Source organism: Thermobia domestica, chromosome 7 (genome assembly GCF_964235325.1).
Source record: "Thermobia domestica chromosome 7, izTheDome1.hap1.1, whole genome shotgun sequence".
In the NCBI taxonomy this organism is placed as follows: Eukaryota; Metazoa; Arthropoda; class Insecta; order Zygentoma; family Lepismatidae; genus Thermobia; species Thermobia domestica.
In genome coordinates, this window is record NC_137460.1 from 262695518 (window position 1) to 262720150 (window position 24633).

General features: G+C 37.9%; 1 protein-coding gene across 1 annotated transcript in view; it reads left to right on the forward strand.

Moving 5' to 3' along the window:
• Positions 1–21715, forward strand: part of LOC145690874 (uncharacterized) — a 97149-nt gene extending 75434 nt beyond the window's left edge. The window contains exons 2-3 of the mRNA XM_081766274.1: positions 20342–20487; positions 21465–21715. Coding sequence (XP_081622400.1) covers positions 20342–20465 — 124 coding nt within the window. The 3' untranslated portion in view covers positions 20466–20487; positions 21465–21715. The remainder of the gene's footprint in view (positions 1–20341; positions 20488–21464) is intronic.
• Positions 21716–24633: the final 2918 nt, after the last annotated feature.

A 24633-nucleotide genomic window follows, 5' to 3' on the forward strand; every position in this document is an offset into this window, starting at 1 on the left:
TGTATTCATATGAAATAAATATGATTTGCAGGCTTTTAGTTCCTGAGTTAGATGAGATCAAATTTGAAGTTTGGACTTCGACACATTTTCAAGAATCAATTTTAATAAAGAGTTCATTAAAAACCAATGAAGGACAGTTTTCTAACGCTATTGAGAAACATACTAATGTTTCAACCAAAATATTGAACAAAGAGAAATATGATTAAATGTCAGACTATTCAAAAATAATTGAAATGATGTTTTGACATTGAAAAATCACAAAATGTCGGACATGCTCGGCAAACTCCGAAAGGGTGGCAACCCTAATTTCACTGAAATTACCTGTGAAGAAATATAAATGTTCTATTTCGGTATCTTACCAATACTTTCCATTTACTAATATTGATATGATTCAAATGCCGGAAAGAGGTGGGTAACTACTTGTTTACTAACACGCTGAATCACAAGAACTATATCTCCAATTTAGATTCAATTCCAGATCTCGGATACAAAGTCAAAAAACGATTTAGATTGTGATTTTGATCCGACCACTTCCACCTCACAAGTTGACAATTTTGATTCCCGGCGGGAGCTCAAGTGGTTCGATTGCCGCGTTAATCAGTAGGTCCACGTCTCATATAGCCTCGCTGGTGAAAAAGACGCTCAGCTGAAATCAACAACATTCCGGGTTTAAACTGAAGGGGTTAGGACGTAACGATAAGGCGGAAGTTTGTGTCAAATGATTCAGTGCTCAAAAGGCATGTTAAAATCCGAACCAACCATCCAATCAATCAAGCTGCAGAAGCACATGAGATGTCCATGTACGTTCAGCACGACAAAAGATTACGTTAAACAACTTATTTTTTTCCAGGGCACAGGAGCGATAGTGAATATTGAGAAAAGCACTATGTTATCAAACGTTATATAAAATACATGTTTTAGATAAATGTTAATCTAAAAAGTTAATTTCAGAGACAGATTAAACATTTATGGATAAGATGTTTATCTCACAAGGAGACTTACGAAAGTGAAACTCACCGATTTGAATGAAACTTTGTACACTTATAAAATTTCGAAAAATAATTGATACGTTGTGAACGGGAGGAAGGATTATTGCATGTGATGAATATTTTAAATAAAATAATTACTATTTTAGAATGCAAATGTGGGAGGAAACTTCACATGCATGCTGAAGATTACTCTAATTAGGCGGAACCTCCACTCACAAAGTTAAATGAATTTAGTTAGTCGGTAGAGTCTGATTTAATGAAACAAATTTAAATTTTGAAAAGTTAAACTATGTCTTCTATAACATGAAACTCTAATTTACAGGTTCCTCATAGTTTTAACATCCATCCTGAGTGTGAAAATTACCCAAAACAAACATGAAACACGCTCTCCGTATTCACGATTCATTCATAATCCCAGCATCTGGCCTGAAAAGTAAACAAATAGATAGGAAATGGTAACACATACCTGGCAGCCACACTGACGAAAGGAAAGAGAATCCCAAATTTTGGTTGTAATCCTTTTAATGCGCAGATCCACCATTCCAAGTGCGAAAGCATATAATATTTCATACAAAAACCACTCGCGCGCAGTCTCACACTTGAGACACGAAAAAAGAAAAAAAATTTTTTCTACTTTCTTTAAAATTTTGAATCACCCTTTTTAAGCAGAGATCTCGCTTTAATTGTTCGTGCACTTTTCTGTAATTACTCTGATTTCTTCTTTCTTGCAGTGTCCCTGCATGTCAACACTCCTTACACTGTACTGTGGTGTTTCTTCCTAAGTTGGCGACCAAGGTTTCTTGCATCTACCATCCTCCTTCTGCTGCTGGGTTGCTGCTAGGCTCCTTTTACCGGTGGTTGTCCATCTAACATCTAGGTTATGCTCTGTCAGTGGCGGGTAATGCGGGTTGGCCTCTGTGTCATCGTACTAGCCACTATTGGTACGTGTTGTAGATGATCGCACTATTTCGCCATTATATGAAGCACTTAATTTTCAGGCCGCTAAGACACGCCTAATCTGTACAAGGCTAAATGCTAAGTCTCTTGTACCGAAGATCATTTAAAAAAAACTATAATGTATTTTACCATTGGTCACAGCCTAAAAGACAGGCAATGAGTTTGTCTTGACCAATAATATCAACTACAACTCAGCAAACACTGCAAATAAAGATAAACATGTTTCACGGCGCTCGACGTACGATTGAAAAGTTTAATATGGGCGAAGCACTTCACAAAATATGAAGAATTGTCTCTTCACACCCGCATTGGCCGTACATGTTTTTTTATGTAATGTAATACTAACTCACTGGCATTTCAGAGAACTGCACCTTCTCAAATAGTAAGCGTGCTTCCTACACTAGAAAACTGAGTTCGTAGTAAATACGGTTTATAATACAATAACTAAACTTTTAGCGGTCATTTCGTATAACGCAAGTTCGACACACTCACAATGTGTATCTTTTCAAACTAGAACGCTGTCTTTTCAACACAACACTTAACATGAACGACGTTTCTAATTCGAAGAATCCAGAAAAACTGTCTGTTAAAAAAAACTAAGAGAATTTTGACCGATGTTTCTGTTTCGAAGATTCACGAAAAACTGCCCCTCTTGTTTGGTACCCTACTGTTTTATTCCCCTCGAAATTCATTGTTTGCTTGAACTTCGTGTTGGGTCAAACCACTATTACCCGCTTCTTCCAAAATAGGGGGTAGGTACCTCCTTCACCGGTAGTCTTCCGGTGACCTACTTAATTCTTCATTCCACAGGTTTTCTTCTTTTTATGCAATTTCTATCTTACGCCAATTAAATTGTTAACTGTCACTATATGTGTTTATTAGCTTATTTAACAAGCTTCAATATAGTATATAACACACACGATTATTAGTCCGTGTTAATTGGCAATTATTAAATAAACACACAAAATTATAGTAAAACTAGTCACCCGACATATTCACGTACTTCTCTTGACAAGTGGAGCCATCTAGTGGCGACTAACATAACTTTTTGTCCAAGTGACAGTGCAAATCGCATAAACCTGGAATTGATACATTGCGGGAATTTGATTGTAATATGTCGGCTGCAGTTGGGAATTTCCCATCATCCAACTGGCTGCGCAGGGTAGCCAACTCTTCCTGGTGGGATCCACCTGCTGACGCTCGCGCGAACTGCGGCGTAGTCAGCGGTCCTATCCTTGACGCGCACATACTACTAACCGTGGGATTATATAAATCGACCACATCATCTTCGAATTCCCAGGATAATTTTCTTATAAATAGATCTTCTTCCTCTACCTCTATGTCTCGAAAAGAAACTTCTATGTGGTGGGGTTGGTTCAACAAAAGGACGTTTCTCTCGTAATCCAAAATTGCTCTACTCTCTACAAAGAACTGTGAACCCAAAATGAGTTCACGGTTGAGCCCTTTCACAATTATTGCCGAAGTATAGAACTCCTTACCCGCAATAATTAATTCTAATAATACTTGACCGATGATCGACGCAACGGAACGACCGAACGCTGAACTGACACGTATGTTAGATGACTTGATAAACGCTGGTGGGGAGTCTCGCTGACGTATAACTTCCCAAAAATTGGAGCGAGATCGCCGATATACTAGCTCCGCTATCTAATAAAGCCAGAATTTTATTTCCAAACAAACCTACTTCTGCCTCTGGAAGTGTCACCAAATTATTAGTGGGTAGTTTTTCGGTTGAAGTTTCTAAAAGGTCCCTGAAAATCGCATTCGTCTCATCAAACAAATTCCTGTTTATTTTAATTTTGTCCCCATTTCTCTTCAAAAACATTATTTCCGAATGACGAATGTCGTTGTTTCCTCCACGATTGAAATGTGTGGTGCTTATAATGCGTTTACAAGTATCGCAGTCCCCATTCTCTAGTGTCTCAATACTTTTTACTTGTGTCTCACAACTATTTTCTTCTTTTTCTTCTAAATCATTGCTAAGTTCTATAACACTGTTACGCACATTCTCAGTAAGAAAATTCGCCGGTTGTCCATGAATATTCAGCACGCAAGTATCCAAGGTACCGTTCTGAGAACATGCGGACAGTTCTCAGTTGCGTTGATTGTTCCCTGGGCTGTTCGCACGAGAATTACCTCGAGACGAGACTTGTCTCGTGGACTGTGCAGTCCTTTCATCATGAATTCGGAGTTGGTTCACCTCTGCAGCATAGTCATTATTGTGGTTGTTGTTGCGTTGCTGCATGTTACCACGACCCCTAATTCTGCCACGTCTTTGCCCCCTATTATTCTGATTTCCCGTTCGAGAACCTCCATCGTCACGAGACTGACCATTGGAGTTTCTCGAACGCCAATTGCCGTTAGAATTGTTATCTCTATTACCATTGCCTCTTCTATTACCCCTATTCTGATAAGGCCCATTGTCCCTATGGAACCTCCTGCTTCTAGTGGGGTTACTCGGCCTACTGCTTCGTGGGGAGGGGGAAGATCGCCCTGGTTCTTCTTCTTCTTCTTCAACAGTGAGCGCATTAATTCCCCTCCTACTATTGGTATTCGGCGGCTGGTAAGTGGACTGTAGCTCACCTACAATATTTAACAACTCGTCTATAGTGCGTGGTTTCGACGAAACTATACACCTATAGATCGAGAACGGCAATTGTCGTGGCAAAACTCTCAATAACACTTGGGGAGGCAAAGGGGAGTCGAGAATACTGTTGGTGTGTAACAACTGCAACAAGTATTCGGTTGGTTTCTTATTGCCCCGTGTCTCGAATCGTGACGTAAGAATAGAGGCGCGGAGGTTAGCGAGCTTCTCTTCGCTAAGATAGGCATCTTTGAAGTGCTTAACGAGATCCTGATAACTGTGGCACTTCTTTAGCGTGACCTGCACCAATTGCCGTGAGATACCACGAAAACAGTGGGATGAAAATGTAAGCCGTCTTTCTTCCGGCACACCCGTCAAATCAAAATAGTTTTCCAACTCCATTAGAAAGTTGTGGGCTTGGACCTCGGTTTCACATCCCGTAAATATAGGAAGAGACAGATCCCTATGTAGTAGCCCTAGCGCCGATGCTACCTGGCAGGTAGTCACACTACCACTACTACTGCTGGTGTTGTTGATGTTGTTAGGGGGAGGGGCAGCCTGCTCATCTGAACTCTCACGCCTGGGGAGCTCAGGGAACTGTCTCGCATGGCTCGGTCCAGCGGCCGGCGTGTCCACCCCTTCATGCGAGACAGAGGCTGTGTTTTGACAGCTGGAACTGTTTTCTCTCACCGACTCCTTTAACAGTTCCAACTGTTCCTCCCATCTCATTTCTGCTCGACGTAATTTTGATTGTAGGTGTCCTACAGAACTGTCTACGGTGGCCTTCACTCTATCTACTTCACTGGATACAGCGGCTACATTTTCACCCACTCTCTCATTGTCACCACGTAAATGGTTGACATCGCGAGAGACCTGAGCGAGATCCGAACCAAGGACCTCTGAAATCTGGCCTATCCTATTTTCTGTATTTACTTCTAACTGGCTAATTCTGTCTTCAGTTGCCTCTACAGATGATTTTAATTCCTGGCAGGATGCTGTGATCTTAGACTCAAGAGCTTCCGCTGAGGAATCAATCCTTGCCTCTAGCTGTGATACATTCTGAAGCATTTCCTGCCTGAAACTGGCAGTAATCTGCTTCTCAACAGCCTCTAACTTCTCTAGCATAGCTCTACTAGAGTTCTCCTGCCTGTTCGCTAACTCCTTTAATGTTCTCTCCTGCACCCTTTCTTGTTTCTCTAGATTTTTCTCCTGTTTATCTAGCCTATCTGCAATCTCTAAAAGCGACTTCTCCTGCTTCTCTGAAAGCTCTATCAACGTTCTTTCCTGTTTCTTCTCTTGGGTTTCTAGCTTGCCTGATATCTCTGTTAATGATTTTTCTTGACGTTCAGCCATCTCTTTAATCATATGAAACAGTGACGCGAGACACGGGTCAGTAACTGAAGTGACTTGCGCTGAGGTGGAAGGAACCGGTTCCCTAACCTGCTCCGATTCATTTGCCCTTTCAGTGCTAACGGTACCTTCTCCAGGCGGAAGTACTTCCTGGAGAGAGGTGTTTACATCGCCTATAGGATCACTAACGGTGTCCTGAGGCTCCGAAGGGAACTCAATCACCTGCGCGAATTGTTCATTAACTAAACTGTTGTCTGCAGAGCCCTCCATTGCTTTCGCTTGCCTACGAGTTATTACCATAAAGGTATATTACGTGTTACTAATAAAGAAATTTGTACTCTAATATGCCTAACTGAATTCTCTTCTAAAATATTCCCCTCCAAAAGGTTCCAAAAGGTAGAATTTTCAACACACTTCAACACATATATGCATATAACACAAAAATACAACACAAATAAATGATAAACTTTCTGGATGGCGCGACAACCTGAAAGAAAAACATTTACTGACATGCGTCTGGCTTGTTCTAATTGTCGTGAACACGTTGGGTAATTTTCTTTTCTTGTTGTGGTATCATATTTCAACTAAAACAAACAAATGAAAACAAAACTTTAAACTTTACTCTCTTACCACAACGTTAAATATTTAAAATAAAATTCTGCAAGGGACATTGAAACCAAACTTGCACTCAGGATGGTGTGTGCCGTGCCCCACGCGAACGGCAGCCAAGTTCTTTGTGAACGGGAGGAAGGATTATTGCATGTGATGAATATTTTAAATAAAATAATTACTATTTTAGAATGCAAATGTGGGAGGAAACTTCACATGCATGCTGAAGATTACTCTAATTAGGCGGAACCTCCACTCACAGAGTTAAATGAATTTAGTTAGTCGGTAGAGTCTGATTTAATGAAACAAATTTAAATTTTGAAAAGTTAAACTATGTCTTCTATAACATGAAACTCTAATTTACAGGTTCCTCATAGTTTTAACATCCATCCTGAGTGTGAAAATTACCCAAAACAAACATGAAACACGCTCTCCGTATTCACGATTCATTCATAATCCCAGCATCTGGCCTGAAAAGTAAACAAATAGACAGGAAATGGTAACACATACCTGGCAGCCACACTGACGAAAGGAAAGAGAATCCCAAATTTTGGTTGTTATCCTTTTAATGCGCAGATCCACCATTCCAAGTGCGAAAGCATATAATATTTCATACAAAAACCACTCGCGCGCAGTCTCCACTTGAGACACGAAAAAAGAAAAAAAAATTTTTCTACTTTCTTTAAAATTTTGAATCACCCTTTTTAAGCAGAGATCTCGCTTTAATTGTTCGTGCACTTTTCTGTAATTACTCTGATTTCTTCTTTCTTGCAGTGTCCCTGCATGTCAACACTCCTTACACTGTACTGTGGTGTTTCTTCCTAAGTTGGCGACCAAGGTTTCTTGCATCTACCATCCTCCTTCTGCTGCTGGGTTGCTGCTAGGCTCCTTTTACCGGTGGTTGTCCATCTAACATCTAGGTTATGCTCTGTCAGTGGCGGGTAATGCGGGTTGGCCTCTGTGTCATCGTACTAGCCACTATTGGTACGTGTTGTAGATGATCGCACTATTTCGCCATTATATGAAGCACTTAATTTTCAGGCCGCTAAGACACGCCTAATCTGTACAAGGCTAAATGCTAAGTCTCTTGTACCGAAGATCATTTAAAAAAACTATAATGTATTTTACCATTGGTCACAGCCTAAAAGACAGGCAATGAGTTTGTCTTGACCAATAATATCAACTACAACTCAGCAAACACTGCAAATAAAGATAAACATGTTTCACGGCGCTCGACGTACGATTGAAAAGTTTAATATGGGCGAAGCACTTCACAAAATATGAAGAATTGTCTCTTCACACCCGCATTGGCCGTACATGTTTTTTTATGTAATGTAATACTAACTCACTGGCATTTCAGAGAACTGCACCTTCTCAAATAGTAAGCGTGCTTCCTACACTAGAAAACTGAGTTCGTAGTAAATACGGTTTATAATACAATAACTAAACTTTTAGCGGTCATTTCGTATAACGCAAGTTCGACACACTCACAATGTGTATCTTTTCAAACTAGAACACTGTCTTTTCAACACAACACTTAACATGAACGACGTTTCTAATTCGAAGAATCCAGAAAAACTGTCTGTTAAAAAAAACTAAGAGAATTTTGACCGATGTTTCTGTTTCGAAGATTCACGAAAAACTGCCCCTCTTGTTTGGTACCCTACTGTTTTATTCCCCTCGAAATTCATTGTTTGCTTGAACTTCGTGTTGGGTCAAACCACTATTACCCGCTTCTTCCAAAATAGGGGGTAGGTACCTCCTTCACCGGTAGTCTTCCGGTGACCTACTTAATTCTTCATTCCACAGGTTTTCTTCTTTTTATGCAATTTCTATCTTACGCCAATTAAATTGTTAACTGTCACTATATGTGTTTATTAGCTTATTTAACAAGCTTCAATATAGTATATAACACACACGATTATTAGTCCGTGTTAATTGGCAATTATTAAATAAACACAGAAAATTATAGTAAAACTAGTCACCCGACATATTCACGTACTTCTCTTGACAAGTGGAGCCATCTAGTGGCGACTAACATAACTTTTTGTCCAAGTGACAGTGCAAATCGCATAAACCTGGAATTGATACATTGCAGGAATTTGATTGTAATATGATTTCTCATCGTAAATACACAATTTAAATACACTACTCAAATGATATTAAGTTAAAAGAGTCCCAAACAGGGCTGTCATGGTTTGACACATTAAAACAATTATTATAACATTGTTTGAGAGTTCTCTTCTCCATCATTCAGTATTGCATCTGGTCGGTTAAAAAAAACTAAGGTTTGTGTTTGTCTTTCGATTATCTCTCAAGACCATCAACCAGGCTTATAATTAGTATTAGCACAAGCCATTATCATAATTCAAACTAAATATCGATCTAATTATATCTAACTACTACGGATACATCCAGAAAGTTTATTTACATATTATAAATCATCACTTGTAGCAAATCATACATGCGAGAGCAGACGAAAATGATTTCTTAACAGAGACATCTGACGGATGTTTCTGCACTATTACCATCAGGATTCTAAACGGCTACTACCAGGACTAAAATGAACTCGTCCAAAATTTCAAATTTGTCAAACTTCTCCTCTCTGATAGAAGTACGTTGACCAAGCGAAGCTTTCAGTAACTAGGACGCGAAAAGGGGGAGTATCTTGAAAATATCACACTCCATTGTACCAGCAAATTTGTCACAGATACGCTAAAATTTTGCTTGCTACGAAACTATTGTGCAGGCGGACATGGTGTCTCCATAGTGTCAGTGTATATCCCTAACTATAACTACACTAGAAAGTGAGACTAGCTCTGCAGATATGCGAAGAGTGGAGCTCATAGTTATTCTACCCAAATAAAAATAGCTACATTGGCCCACTGTTTCTCTCCCACGCAGTGGAGGACAAGGCTCCTTTAGAAAAGCAAGCTTTCTTAAAGTTTTTTTTTTCTTGAGGACTTCTCTGCCTCTACTGCAAGCAAAATAGCATATGTCAACTTCAGAATGTTCTATCTTCTCCATTGTAATATTTAAATAATATTAAAATATCGCTGCACCAATATGACGTCCCGTCCTGTTGTTAGTCTATGTTCAAGTACATACTCTAAATAAACAATATATATACATAAAATACCAATAAAAGTTATCTGCTCCCGTTGCTACGTATGCAAATCCAATACATTATATATGTAAATTCCCTAATTAAATGATTCAATATTCATAAAATGAAGCAAAAATTTAATATGCAAATCTTATATAAACACAGTTCATGTGCTGTTCACAACGTATTTTTTTTTATTTTTTTTTTATTTCGGCACTGGTGGAGGTTTAAGAGTAGAAATAAACTTTGAACGTTAGAGGTGATCTTGAAGCGTGGGCAGAAAACAATTATTTAATGTAGAAAAAAACATACTGCCTGGGGGTTTTAGGACAGCTGATTCAGAATCTGACGTCAAAATTAGAAAATGCAGAATGGTGGATCCAATATGGTGATTACAATTACAAAAGTCTTCTGGTTTGAAATGGTATGCAGTTAGCCAAGAACAATTATAGTTGGTAGGGGTTACTGCGGGGAGATTGCAGAACGATTTGAAACACCTTTCTCTACTTATTTTAACGAGATACTTGATTAAAGTGCATCTCTATACCTCTCACTATTCGGGGTGCTTGTTTATAGTGAGTCTCCTCGCTCGTCAATATGTCCGAGTTTCATATGTCCTCAGTTGTTATAATTATGAATTTATTGAAAAAACGTTTTACAGTTATGATATTCCGTAAAAAGATATGTGATGCATAAACATAGTTCACACAACGCACACCTTATTACAGCAATAACTGCGCACAAATTACAAAATGATGCACAATCTTTGAAATAAAATGTTACGGGATTGTCAAATGTAGGAGGTTTTTGTTCAAATAACCGCTTTCGTATCCTAGATACCTAATATTTACAAATGTGGGAGAAGAAAAGCTATTTATGAATCAATGATTGGATCTTAATTACATTATTACGGATATGTAAATTTATGTTATAGAGAAGGACAATGTCAGAAAAATGTCCCAAGAAGTTTTTCCAGGGACTCATAATGAAAATACATCAAGATACTAAATCCAGTTGTTCCTGCAGGAATGGTTTCTATTTTGAGATACAATTTTGAGGTTTAACTCGGGATTCAAATAGGAATATAAATCACTTAAATACTCACCCCGACTAGTAAGAAGCGAGGGGACTCACTTTCAATAAGCACTTCGAGTAGTAAGAGCCGAGGGGGTCACTTTCAATCAGCACCTTTAATAGTGAGAAGCGAGGGGACTCACTTTAAATAAGCACCCGAATAGTGAGAGGTGCAGAAACTCACTTTAATCAAACATGCCTCTAAAATAAGTACAGAAAGGGGTTTCAAATCGGTTTGCAACCTTCTCGCAATAACTCATGCCAATTATGATTGTTCTTGGCTAACTGCAAACCATTTCAAACCAGAATACTTTTGTAATTGTAATCAACATATTGAATCGCTATTTTGAATTTTCTAATTTTGACATCAAATTCTGAATCAGCTGTCCTAAAACCTCCCTGGGAGTATGTTTTCTATATTAAATGATTGTTTTCTGTCTATGCTTCAAAACCTTCCCTAACGTTTAAAGGGTTAACTAGGGAATTTAAATCCGTACCATTTTCGAAATTTTAAAAAAAATACGTGTCGATTCTTTTTCGATGTTGTACAAATCTGCAAAGTTTCATTCAAATCGGTGAGTTACACTTCTGTAAGTTTCCTTGTTAGAGACGTATTCAGTAATGTAATAATGATGGCCACAAGAATTATCTTACACAGTGACCAGGATTATTACAAGAATATTTTCTAATTCTAGAATTTACATACAAACTGTGGAAACAAAGTTGTCACAGTCATTTTCTAATGTGCAATTTTTGTACTGAATGCTCATGTTTCAATAGTGTCAAATGTGGAATACATTTAAATTCATATGATCAGTACAAGAGCCCGATCAAAAGTCCAGTTCATCTATTCGAAAAGCAATTCCAAATGTCCCACATTGAACGTCTAAGTACTTAGCAAGAAAATGCAAAAAGTAGCTACGCGTTAAAATTCTCAGCATATCCTATTTATGTTTCTGTATTAACATTTTTCTTTCGAAACAATTCAGATCTTATGTTTTTCCTTTCTATCGACGAATGTGATATAAAACGAGTCTCACTGTCGTGAGAATGTTTCTACGTCATCGTCACGCAGAAGGGAAAGGAACTGTTTGAATGGCGGGAGAGTTAATCGAAAAGGTGGATATATTCTTCTGAGCGTTTATTAACAAATGCAGCGAGCAGTTGTAATCATAGCAAACCTCAAACTGCCTCTCGCCCGTTTACGAACGAGTTGTTTCTTTCTTGGTAGAACTTGTTTTAAATACCCACTTCTACTCCGATAAAGCGAAGTGGAGACCAAACATACAGAGTGCCTCCCGGTTTAACGTGGTTGCCAGATTTAAGGAGTAGAGTAGGAAGTTAACTTGACGAATATCTGGTAATTTAAATATAATAATATGTAGTTTCTTTCCACATACTTTTAAATTCTTGTCGACTTATTTCCCCAAAACTGCGTGCACTTATCTACTTTGTGCTATTATTTTACACTGTAGATAACTGAAATATTGCAACATTGTAGAGGTCCCAACAGCGCCTGCAATTCTGTAGAAGAATGTTAATAGTGTGTATGTGTGTGATATTAGATTATCCAGATATGTTATTGGTACCGGTACCAATTATATCTTGCAGGTGATGTTGGCACCAGGATCCAATAAATATAGTACGGCACCACACGTGTTTTCCAAGAAACTGCCAGAAATAGCGACATAAGTATTTTCCCACCACAAATATGAATAAAATTAATGCATTTTGATCTCACTCTCGTTTTTGTATCTCTTCTAGTTTTTTATGCACATTTGGTTCCAACAAGTCGGTCTCCCAACTCGGAGCTAACAAGTACGCAAATACGCGTATACGTGTGTGTGTGTGTGTGTGTGTGTATGTATGTATGTATGTGTGTGTGTGATACCTTACAGGATACAAGATGTCGAGGAAGTGTGTAAATAAACCGGACAATTTCTGTTATGTATGTGGGGAGCTGATATTTAAATCACAACGTCGATGTTTTACTCCACTTGTGAGGAAGTGTTATTAGTTATATTTTGGTTGCTGTGTAGGAGACCAGGATAAGAACTGGGTTCCTCACTACATTTGTTGTACTTGCGTGAAACGTCTGACTGGATGGGCAAATGGTGGACGAAACATGGACGAAACATGGAGGGAACCAAAAGATCATTCTTCAGACTGCTACTTTTGTATGACACAGATAAAACAAATAAGCAGTAAATCTAACCACACAGTACAGTACCCTAATTTGCATCAGTAATTAGGCCAGTTCCACACAGTGCAGAATTACCTGTACCGGTACCTCCTTCTCATCTTACGGTAAATGAGGATTACGTACTTGAGGCAACTATTGAAGTTCCAAATGAAGATGATGATCCTACTTATGTAGGAAGCACATCTACATTGGATTCCCATCTGATAACTCCGGGTGAACTAAATGACCTCATACGGGATTTAAAACTCTCCAATACACAGACAGAACTTCTTGATTCTAAACTTAAGGCTGGAATCTGCTCCATCGTGACACTAAAGTGTGTATTTTTCGAAACCTTCATACAGAGTTTTAAAACTACTATTCTCAAGAAAATGATTTAGTGTATTGTAATAATGTCTGTGCTGTGATGGATAGACTTGGACATGCATAGATAAGTAAAGAGTGGAGATTGCTTATTGACTTTTTGAAAACTAGTTTTAAGGCTGTCCTCTTACACAATAGGAACAAATTTCCTTCAGTGCCTTTGGCTTATGCAACTAATATGAAGGAAACCTATGAAAACATCGAAATAGTGTTAGAAAAAATTCAGTATGAGAAATACAAGTGGACCGTTTGCTGTGATTTACAAGTCATTTCTTTGTTAATGGGTTTGCAGCTTGGTTATACGAAATATTGTTGTTTCCTCTGCGAATGGGACAGCAGGAACAAAGCGGAACATTACATCAAGAAGGAATGGCCAACGCATGTATTAACTCCTGGACAGAAGAATGCTGTTTATTCCTCACTGGTGAGCCCTGATTAGATAATTCTACCTCCTCTTCACATAAAGTTGGGGCTCTTAAAAAACTTTGTTAGGACAATGGACAAAAGTAATGCAGGATCTTGTTACCTCAAGGAAAAAATTCCTCGGGTTAGTGACGCTAGGGATTTTTGTAGACCCCCAAATAAGATGTTTGATTCGTGACCAAAAATTTGAGGATCTCTTAACTCTGGTTGAGAAAGCATCTTGGTGTCCATTTAAATGTTTAACAGAGATTTTTTTAGAAAACAAGAAAGCCCCAAATTACCGTGAAATTGTGAGTGATTTCCGGCAATCATTCAATGAAATGGGTTGCAACATGTCCCTTAAAGTTCACTTTCTAGACTCTCACCTGCATTTCTTTCCTGAAAAGCTTGGTGCTGTTAGTGATGAGTATGGGGAACATTTTCATCAGGACATTTCTTCCATGGAGAAGAGGTACCAGTGACAGTGTAGTTCAAAAATGCTAGCTGATTACTGTTGGACACTTAAAAGAGATGTTCCAGAAACCAAACAGAGAAGAAAGTCGACAACTAAAACATATTAGTTGAGGTAAGTAAGTGCACATTTATTAAGAAGATACCACTCACTTCTTTTGTATTATTTATTAAGTAGATATAAAATGGTGACACGGTGTATACATCATTGAAAATGTTTTATTTCAAATCCAATAAGATATAAACCGTGCTTATATTGTAATTTTCGTGGAAGTTATATGTGATTTTATCTGCACTAATGAATATTGTAAAATGAACAGTACACATAGCATATTTTTTATATAAATATGTTTATTTCTCTAGATAGAATAATGCTATTCTTATGAAACTTAGAGGGCTTACTAAGTATAAATCAGGCTAACATACAATATAATTTGTGCGTTTATATACCTAAGGTACCCAAGCTACAAGTATGAAAATGGTTTAAAAAAAGAAAAAAAGAAAAAGAACAGAAATTTGAGGGGAAATTTTCCGAAAACACCTCTGTCACGGGAAAACTGAGGGTGATGGAGAAAAACTAATTTCGAATTCTACGTGAAAAGTTCTATTAGAATCAGGCATTTTCTTCCGTGTGCCAGAGAAAAAGAATTTTTTTTTCAACTAGTGCAATAGGAACCATTTTCAAACTCATCAACCGTTATTCAAACCGGTTAATGTTGATCGCAGATATTAAAAATACTCACATCCGTATATTATTTAATACAAACGAAAATTTTACCTGCACATTTCTGCACAAACGATGTATAAACGATGGCGACAATTTGTGGTTCAATCGAACATGGTGGGGCTAGCACTTAGACAACTCCCCTTTTTTTCGTTCTGTCCACGCATGTGATAGCTTAGAAAAAAAATTTCGCCTGCGCATTACTGCTCAAACGATGTGCAAACAATTGAGATGATTTTCTTTTGAATCGGACGTAGGGGGTGCTACCAATTAGGTAGCCTATACTTTGTTATCGTTTTGGCGCGCCCGCAATTGTGTACAAACGAAAATTTCGCCTGCAAATTTCTGTACAAAACCGTAACAAACAAGTGCGACAGTTTGTGGTTGAATTCGACATGGTGGGAGGCCTATCAATTAGAGAGCCCATAGTTTGTTATCGTTTTGGCGGGGCCACATTTATGTGCAAACGAAAATTTCAGTTGCACATTTATTATGTACAAAGGCGTACAAACAAGTGAGACAGTTTGTGGTTGAATTGAACATGGTGGGAGGGCTAACATTTAGACAACCCCCCACTTTGTTTTCGTTCTGGCGGCGCCCCTAATTGTGTACAAACGAAAATCTCGCCTGCACATTTCTTTATAACTATATTCAAACGAATGCGACAATTTGTGATTCAATTGCACATGGTGGGAGGGCTACCATTTAGACAGCCCCCCCTTTGTTTTCGTTCTGAGGTCGCCCCTAATTGTGTACAAACGAAAATTTTGCCTGCATATTTCTGTACAAACGATGTACAAACGATTGCGACAATTTGTGATTGAATTGAACATGGTGATTGGGCTATCACTTAGAAAGCCCCCCACTTTGTTTTCGCCCTGGCGGCGCCCCTAATTATGTACAAACGAAAATTTTGCATGCACATTTCTGTACAAACGATGTACAAACGATTGCGACAATTTGTGATTGAATTGGACATGGTCGGGGGCTATCACTTAAACAGCCCCCCACTTTGTTTTCGTTCTGGCAGCGCCCTTAATTATGTACAAACAATAATTTAGCCTGCACATTTCTGTACAAACGATATAGAAACGATTGTGACAATTTGTGATTGAATTGGAAATGGGAGGGGCTACCATTGAGACAGCCCTCACATTGTTTTCGTTCTGGCGGCGCCCCTAATAGTGTACAAACGAAAATTTGGCCTGCACATTTCTGTACAAACAATGTACAAACGATTGCGATACTTTGTGATTCAATTGGACATCGTGGGGGGAGCTACCACTCAGACAGCTCCCCACTTTGTTTTCGTTCTGGCGGCGCCCCTAAGTTTGTTCAAACAAACATTTCGCCTGCACATTTCTGTACAAAAGATGCACAAACGAATGCGACAACTTGTGATTGAATTGGACATGGTGGGGGGGGCTACAACTTAGCCCCCATTTTTTCTGTTCTGGCGGCGTCCTTAATTATGTACAAACGAAAATTTCGGGTGCACATTTCTGTACAAACGAAGTACAAACGATTGCGACAATTTGTGATTGAATAGGACATGGTCGGGGGCAACCACTTAGACAGCCCCCAATTTTTTTCGTTCTGGCGGCGCCCCTAATTGCGTGCGAACATACATTTCGCCTGCACATTTCTGCACAAACGAAGTACAAACAATTGCGACAATTTGTGATTCAATTGGACATGGTGGGAGGCTACCACTTAAACAGCCCCCATTTTTTTCTGTTCTGGCGGCGCCCCTAATTGTGTACAAACGAAAATTTCGCCTGCACATTTCTGTAGAAACGAAGTACACACGATTGCGACAATTTGTGATTCAACTGGACATGGTGGGAGGGCTACCACTTAGGCATCCCCGACTTTGTTTTCGTTCTGGCGGCGCCCCTAATTGTGTAAAACAAAAATTTCGCCTGCACATTTCTGTACAAACGATGTACAAAACGATTGCGACAATTTGTGATTGAAGTGGACATGGTGAGGGGGGGCTACCATTTGGACAGCCCCCACTTTGGTTTCGTTCTGACGGCGCCCCTAATTGTGTACAAACGAAAATTTTGCCTTCACATTTCTGTAGAAACGATGTACAAATGATTGCGAAAATTTGTGCTTGAATAGGACTTGTTGGTGGGGGCTACCATTTAGACAGCCCCCACTTTGTTTTCGTTCTGACGGCGCCCCTAATTGTGTACAAACGAAAATTTCGCCTTCACATTTCTGTAGAAACGATGTACAAATGATTGCGACAATTTGTACTTGAATAGGACATGTTGTTGGGGGGCTACCATTTAGACAGCCCCCACTTTGTTTTCGTTCTGACGGCGCCCCTAATTGTGTACAAACGAAAATTTCGCCTGCACATTTGTGTACAAACGATTGAGACCATTTCCGATTGAGTCTGATAAGGAAGGGGGGCTGTCTAAATGGACGTCTCCTTTTCACCTCTACTGTAATTAAATTCTTCCTCGAGAAAATCTGTAATCAACACTGTCAGTAGCTACGTCCTCGACTAATATACCTTAACAAGTACAGCTTTATTTTCGTATATTTTTCAACAGTTAACCAATTTAAAACTATCGCAAACAAGAATATGTAGTCAACTTCTTAAATACTTCGCTCGCCGAAACACGTTCAGCGCGTGCAACAAGCAAAAACAACATGTTTGGCGTCTCACAAATGGAAAAGGGGGAAAAAAAGAGAAGGAAAACCAGCACGGCAGTGCCTTATCGCAGTCAGAGCTGACAACATAGTTTCGGTCGTCACTAACGCGAATAGACCTACTAGCGGTGTACAAGAGTTATACAGTTACAATATACGTCGTGCCACAGTAGCGCTACAGGCGGAATGTGCACGAACTACAAATGAATATGTTCCCTTACAAGCATCCGTCACTGTTGCACCCTCTTTACATTCTACACATCCTTTTTTCTCCCACTTTTTGACCTTGACAAGCAGAAGTACCAGGCTTTCCGAGTTCACAACCATAAACTGTTTGTGTACAGAGTACGTTTTCAGTTCTTCGAATGACTGTGCGCGGGAAGAACAAGGGTGATGATCGGGCTACCGTATACGGAAGTCAGTAACACCCGGTTGCAATAATAAATGTAAAATACAAATATAGAGCCTTGACAATGCCGTGAGGATGAATATATATATATATATATATATATATATTATTTTTTGACAACTTAGAATGGAAGAAAAAGGCTGGCTACGCGGAAAGGGGTGAAAAGCATTTTAATGAGATAGCCACATCACCGAATCCCTTAAGCTTAAAAATTTGATGCTTTGTATTTAGGCTCCTCATTCAAAATAATTTGTATGTGTTTCACTGAGTTTTGATATTTTAGTAAAAATTTGAAGAAAAGAGGGGCAAAGGAAAAAAAGGTTTTGGTTTGAAGGTTAGAAACGTGGAATTTGGTATTTGGACTTCTAATTTAAAATAATTAGATACGTAATTAAGCTTTCTTTTTTAAATATATATTCTAGAAGGGAACAAGAATTGCGCTGACGGCGATGGAGGGAGAATGGAGCTGGTAAAAATTAGTAGACACGTGTCCGAGAGTTTATGAAAATTCCGTATATTAGAGTGAAAGGGGCTTAATTGTTGGTCTGACAGCAAAGCGAGTACGTTTAGAACTAGTTGAAACGTTTAGAAAGTACGTAGTTCATCTCTGCTGCATGGGGTCCTTGGTTCGATCCCAGCTCGCGCCAAGCGGGCTTTGTAGTAGACAAACCGTTTGCGTGTGTTTTCTCGGGGCGGTCCTGTTTCCTCCCACTTACTTCATTCCACTACTTAATTCATTTCTCATCATCAGCGTCTCACTTAACCTCCATGCATAATCGTGAGACGTTAAACTAAATGTTTCATTTCATCTTAACTTCCATGTAAAAGTACCTGCTTCTTGAGCTATACATAATATTTTCAATCTGTGAACAATGCTAAACTAGTGTATTAATATAGGTTCCTGACGTTATAGTGCCGACAATTCTGATATTTATGATGTGGTAAACAAACACCGTGGATTCTCCCGTTTCCTCCCACTTTCTTCATGCCACCATTTCATTCATCTCTCATCATCACCGTCTCCTTTAGCCTAACCGGCATAAGCGTGGGACGTAACACTCAAAAATTTTATTTTTTCTGATATTTATGATTTCTGATAGAACAACTTCGTGTAGGCTTTGCTTTGGAAGTAATTTGGAAAGACATGACTTGTTCAATGCATGCCGGAAAGTATCTCTCATCCATGTTGAAGTTCGCTAATAGTTTTTGTTTCCCCTTTATTACTCCCTGAATACAGCGTGCGTGTAAAGTCAGTTCTTATTTGTAACAATGTATATTTCTAAAAGTAAACAACCTACCAGTTTTATTTTCATCGAATACATTATTAGAGTGTACCATTTGCTTAAGTTACAATTCAACGTATACACCCGCATTTTCCACAACTTCTAAAATGTTAATAGTATTGCACGCCAGCTAAAGCAGATGCTACTTTCTAGGGTAATCTAGGTTAAAAAGAGTATTGACTTTACAACTACCGTGTCTATTCTGAAACTGTTAAATTATTCCTTGTCTTCCTGAAGATTTAGTAATATTTTTTATAGATACGTTGCTTTCATCAATTTCTAATTTACAACTGTAGGGTTGGCTGGTTTAAACAAAAAAAATTAAATCATGTGAACTTCATAGTGACGTTTTCACAAATCGCACCATCTGCATTACGTTTATCTACTTTTTACCTTTTAATCAAGGGGTCCTGTGTTCAATTCTCCGTCGAACCACAACCTATCTTTCAAGTGTAAACCAAGAACCGATTCAAGGTGTCCCTTTAAGCGAAAGTCTTCTCCGTGATAATCTTGGTATTTCATAAGGAAGTTAAGCCTAAACATACGAAACGAAACCAAATTTTACTTGTGTAACTGCTTATCTTTTTGTAATTCTGAAATGACCCTTGACAATTATATTAACAAGTAAACCTATGTAAAGATCAGTACAACGTATTTTTATCAGGAGTCCGTGAGTGAGTCGGCAATCTCATTTGTGACCAATTAGTCCCGGTTTTGTGTCGAAATAGAAGATTTCTCTTGGATGTAAGCCGAGAAACGGTTTGGATTCCCTTTCAGCATAACCTTGTTGTTGCATAATAACACCAAGACGAAACAAACTAATTTCTGTCCATATCTAATATAAGTACACAGTGTAAATTATTTAAACCAAAAAACCTGTTTTTTTTGTTTTTTCAATAAAAACCATGGTTTTTGCCAATCCTGTACAACTGCTTGAAAATTAGTATGTAACTTTCTTTTATTGGAAAAACAAAACGTCAGTGCAAATATTAATTTTTGAGGATGCACTAATTGCAACTGACTCGGTGACACTGTCGTCTAAAATCAATCTAATTTGTTTAAGGGCATCAGTTGTATGCTCTAATTTAAATTACTATTACTTGAGTGCTTAGTGTGTATTTCGTTACAGGTCTAAAAATGAAAAACTTGGAGGTCACAGCTCAGAAGCCATCACAAGAAACATCATGAAAAAGACAAGTGTAATAGCTGAGCAATTTAGTTGGCACGGTGCAAAAGGAAAGAGCTTTCACTAATTAATCACTAACACAATAATAGGTAAGAAACTCTCCCTACTGTTCTTTAATCTCATTTTCAGAGTGGAAAAGAATATAGTTGTCATTTGAAGAGGGATACACTATGTGTAAATTATTGTAAAAAAATAAATAAATAAAAGAGGAAAAACTTTCTGGTGCCCTTTTTTATTTTCTTTCGCTTTAAATACATACTATTGTCCCAATAATATTTCTCAGAATCATCTTCCTGTAAACTGTATTTCCCAAAAGCATGTACTACAAGCGCTGTTATAACATTTAAAACAGTGAAAATCCTTATTCTAGCAAAATGTGCAATTTTCCCATCTTCAAGTAACACGTTACATTTAAGTGTCCGTGGAAGAAAGAGCCGAATATGTATACAGTATATTTCATCCTTTTACTGAATTGTTCCGTCATGTTGGTAGTTTTCTTGAGCATTTCATGATACATTCCTACATTCGCGATTTTTTGTATTCTTTGCAATGCAACGTTATCAAAATTGTTCATTTGTATAAGGCAAAATAATATGTATGGCCAGCTACGTGGGGAAAGAAATCAAGCAAGGTAGCGGCCATCAAGGCCTTAGTAACCACCTCGGCATTCACCTGGTGCGACTGAGAGAAAAAGAATGATCGGGTCCAGATTTGATATCAGAGCCTTCGGAATGAGACACTAGTTCTTCATCAACTCAAATGCTGCCACATGTTTTCAAATTATTATTTCTTTTTAATATTAGGTCTAATATTTATAATATGCTATACTTTTTAGAAATAAATGTGTGATCGCTTCAACATGTTACAACGTCCGTAATTAAGCTACAGTCTGAGATATGTCACTTTCAGCTGTAGCTGTTGTCTTCCTTGCCGTTTACATTTTCTTCAGGATGTTACTTTTGTAACACAATATTGTCCTCACAAGGTACAAGTTGTAATAATTGAACTTTAATCATTACCTGCTGTTATTATGTTATTAAACACTGCCTATTATTTTTAATTTCAGAAACTGTGTAACACAAGAGAAACGTAACTAACGATGAGATCGCGTAGATTATTGGGATATGGTTTCAACATGTCATACAGGGACGAAGAAGAAGATCAGTTAAGAATTCAGTTGCAGTTCCACAGAACTTTAACTGACAATTCGCAGCGTCGAAATTATAGTTAGTTGTGGTAATCAAAAGTGACATTATAAAGAAGGTAATATATATTTCTGGTTATTCATCAATGTGATATTTCTTGAAAGTAGCAAAAAGTGGCATTTCGTGAAAAGATCTATTTACCATGCTCCGTAGATTTGTAATACATATTTTCACCAACATACGTAAATATTGTTGTTGATTTCTATTTAATTAGTGTCAGTGACAATTTTCTAGAACAAGTGTTTACAAGTTAAAATGTGAATTTCTGATGTTTGAGAAGATGGTTCTTAATGTATAGAAACAAATAATACGAGCAGCATGAAGATGCTGCTGAGGAGAATTTAAATAAATAAAGGCAGATTAGTGTACATTTATATTTTTATTTAACTACTAACCGATAGAAACTGATATATATGTATATTTATTATTGTGGACAGTGTAAATTATAACTGTATAATGCTAGCTTGCTCTCATAATTTTAAGCTGCATTTATTATTATTATTAACTCAAAATCTTATTTACACACAGAATGCTTCTGGGTGTTCCACTGCTACTACTGGTATGTGGCCACGCCGACTATGTGTGTTGGGGTGTCTTATGTGATGTTGCGAGGTTCAGACTGCAAATTGGAGCCTTCACAATCATCGCGTACCAATTTTCAAAGCAGCTATATTGGATTTATTATTTTTAAGATAGGAAAATGATTGCCAACAATTGTTTCTTGAATTGGATGTCTAAACTTCAATCCTTTTCGTATTAAAAAAAAAAATACAGCCGCTTTCAAAACTGGCAAGCTGCGATTGTGAACACACTGATATGCAGTTTGAATCTCGTAAGTAACATAAGACCCCCCAACATATATGCACGGCATGGTCACATACTACTAGTACCAGTGAAACACCCAGAAACGTTCTCTGTGTAAATAAGATTTTGAGTAAAAAAAATGCTTAAAATTATGAGAGCAAGCTAACATTATGTAGTTATAATTTACACTGTTTATTATTATTATTATTATTATTATTATTATTATTATTATTATTATTATTATTATTATTATTATTATTATTATTTTGTTTTTATTTATTTATTTATTTATTTATTGTCAGTCTGTGGGCCGCTATGGTTCCTCGTCATGAAGACAGAGTGAGGCAAAGATGTCTAAGCAGGTAAAATTGTCCAGAAGAATCTTGTTTTCTTCCAGCTGCTATGTCACTAGTGCTCTCAACGGGTCGGGTCGGGTCGGGTTGAAGACCCGTGACCCGAATTGACTAACCCGACCCATTGACCCGACCCTACCCGAGCTGACCCGGTTGACCCGACCCGACAACCCGACCCGAATAACCCGACCCGAGCTGACCCGACCCGACAACCCGACCCGAGCTGACCCGATTGACCCGACCCGAGCTGACCCGACTGATTCGACCCGACAACCCGACCCACGTTGACCCGACCCGACCCGAACTGACCCGACCCGACTATGGTCACGACACTGGGTGAACGCCAAAATGCACTCACATTGGAAAACTAGTTTTAAAAGCATAATTTTAGAAAATAAAGCATAATTTAAAATATATAGCACAATTCTTGGAAAATTCTCTTTAACTGAAAGTTTAACATACTGTGTTAATATTTTTTAAAGCCAATATTTACAATGCAAAATCATTGAGAAGATAACAATGCAACAATGAAAAGCTTATTTTCATTTCTGTAAACTTTTCGGTGAAATTCTTTGATGTGGAGAAAAGAAAAAAGTAAAAGAAGAAATTTTTCTGCCAACAATGAATAGTATGCAAGAACTCCATACTATATTGTTACAGTGACGACGCCAGCTTTAAGTTCTTAGGGGGGCAAAGGAGGGGCAGATACATTTTCATGGGGCGGCTATTTGCCATACCAAAAATGACATATTTATTACGTTTGACTTATTTTACATTACATTGTGTATTTCGTTGCTGTTTTTATGTTAGATCTATATGATTATAAATTAAACTTATTTAAAATAAAATTTGTAACTAACAAGTAACGTCTGCATATGAAATATTTTTCAATGAAACTTTTGAAGCCTAAACATAAATTGAATTTCTTTCGCGTATGCTACAAGTAACACATTCGTCTATATGCTATGTATCTCTCTCTCTCTCTCTCTCTCTCTCTATATATATATATATATATATATATATATATATATATATATATATATATATATATATAGCCAGAGACAGAATTTACGAGGAGCTGCTGAAAATGTCGTAGTCCAATCCAGAAGGAGTGTAGGTACTAGGTAGAAAAATGAAACCGTAGTTTAGAAAAACATATCTCTGTATGTACAAATATAAATTTTCATATTAATAATGAAATTCTTATTGTTTCTCAGACCTCTGAAGTGATTATGTGTGCCCAAACAGATAATTTCACGAACATCCAGATCCTTACTGTTATAACATTTTTGTTCCACCAAGGAAAGTCACCGAAGTAAATTAATTAGGAAATCAGTGAAAAACCACGGGACTCTCCTCCGTTATATATGGTGGAGAAGAAGTAAGTGGCTTAGTATAAACGTAGCAATTTCTCAACAAATTATGCTTTACATCCAAGATGATTAAAAGCAATGACTCTTCCTGGAATCATGGATGCAATTTGTGACATTATTCTTGAAAATTGCAGCATTTCAGCTCGTGGTGGATATAGCCCGGGGCCAGAGGGCCTAGGCCACCCCAGTTTTTGTGTGACAAAAATAATTTAACCTATTATTTATACAGTTTTTAAAGTGTATAGTAAACTCACGATATATTTATTATAGTCTGAGGTCTGCACCCCGCTTTCTCAGTTTTTACCTTCTCAGCAAAACTTGTGTCAGAGATTCTGGGCATTTCTTTGGAACTCGTCGGTAGCATAATTCAGAATGGCTTGGGTATGCGCAAGTTCTCGGCATAATGGGTTCCCAAAATATATGTCAGGAGAATAAAAGGGTAACGGCATTAAGAGAAGTCTTCTTCCAATTTGACCGTAATGCTGATCAATTTCGCTGAC